We start from the raw sequence: 755 nt of genomic DNA on the forward strand, positions 1-755 counted from the left end.
ACCCCTGAGTGAATTTTTTGTTCTTTGTCCTTAGAAGAAGAGAAATTATTTTTCTGATAAGTAGATCTTTTCGAAAGTGACCGAGTCAAAAAAAGACCACTTAGGGGGTCTATCCACTATTAGTTGATGGTACAGGGGTTCTACTCACAACAATAAAATTACAGATTAGTATATATCGGCAATTAATAATAATAGCACAGGGGCTCAATCAGCAATTAACCCTAGTATTGTTCGTATTTACATCCTAGTTAAGGTTTACGCTTGAAGGATAGTCCCTCTCTCTAATTGTACTCTGGTAGTTAATTACCACAATATTATTGACCATTAGCACAAATATTTCTCCTCAGGTTCTCAAAGAAGTACGCAGACTAGTCGACAAATACGGCGCCAACGAGCAAATGTCCATAACCATAACCGGCCACAGCTCGCGGGCCGCCCCTCTCCACCCTCACGGCCGCCGACATCGTCCACAACGGCTTCAACAAACACACCGCCCACAAATCCTTCCCCGTCACCGCCTTCGTCTTTGCCAGCCCCCGCGTCGGAGATGCCTCCTTCAAATCCACCTTCTCCAACCTCCCCAACCTCAGCCTCCTCCGCGTCCGCAACGCCCTCGACATCGTCCCCAACTACCCTCTCCTGGGCTACGCCGATGTCGGCGTTGAGCTAAAGATCGACACAACGAAGTCGAAGTTCTTGAAGAGCCCGGGGGATCCGGGGACGTGGCATAATTTGGAGGTTTATTTGCATGGAGT

The 755-nt window shown here is 47.8% G+C and overlaps 1 protein-coding gene across 1 annotated transcript in view; it reads left to right on the forward strand.

The window, feature by feature from the left end:
* Positions 1 to 755, forward strand: part of LOC109843515 (phospholipase A1-II 1-like) — a 7,646-nt gene that overhangs the window by 6,555 nt on the left and 336 nt on the right. The window contains 2 exon segments of the mRNA XM_020412452.1: positions 348 to 437; positions 439 to 755. The exon segment at positions 439 to 755 is cut by the window's right edge and continues 1 nt beyond it. Of these exon segments, the coding sequence (XP_020268041.1) occupies positions 348 to 437; positions 439 to 755 (407 nt within the window).

The sequence above is a fragment of the Asparagus officinalis genome, chromosome 5 (genome assembly GCF_001876935.1).
Source record: "Asparagus officinalis chromosome 5, Aspof.V1, whole genome shotgun sequence".
Classification (NCBI taxonomy): Eukaryota; Viridiplantae; Streptophyta; class Magnoliopsida; order Asparagales; family Asparagaceae; genus Asparagus; species Asparagus officinalis.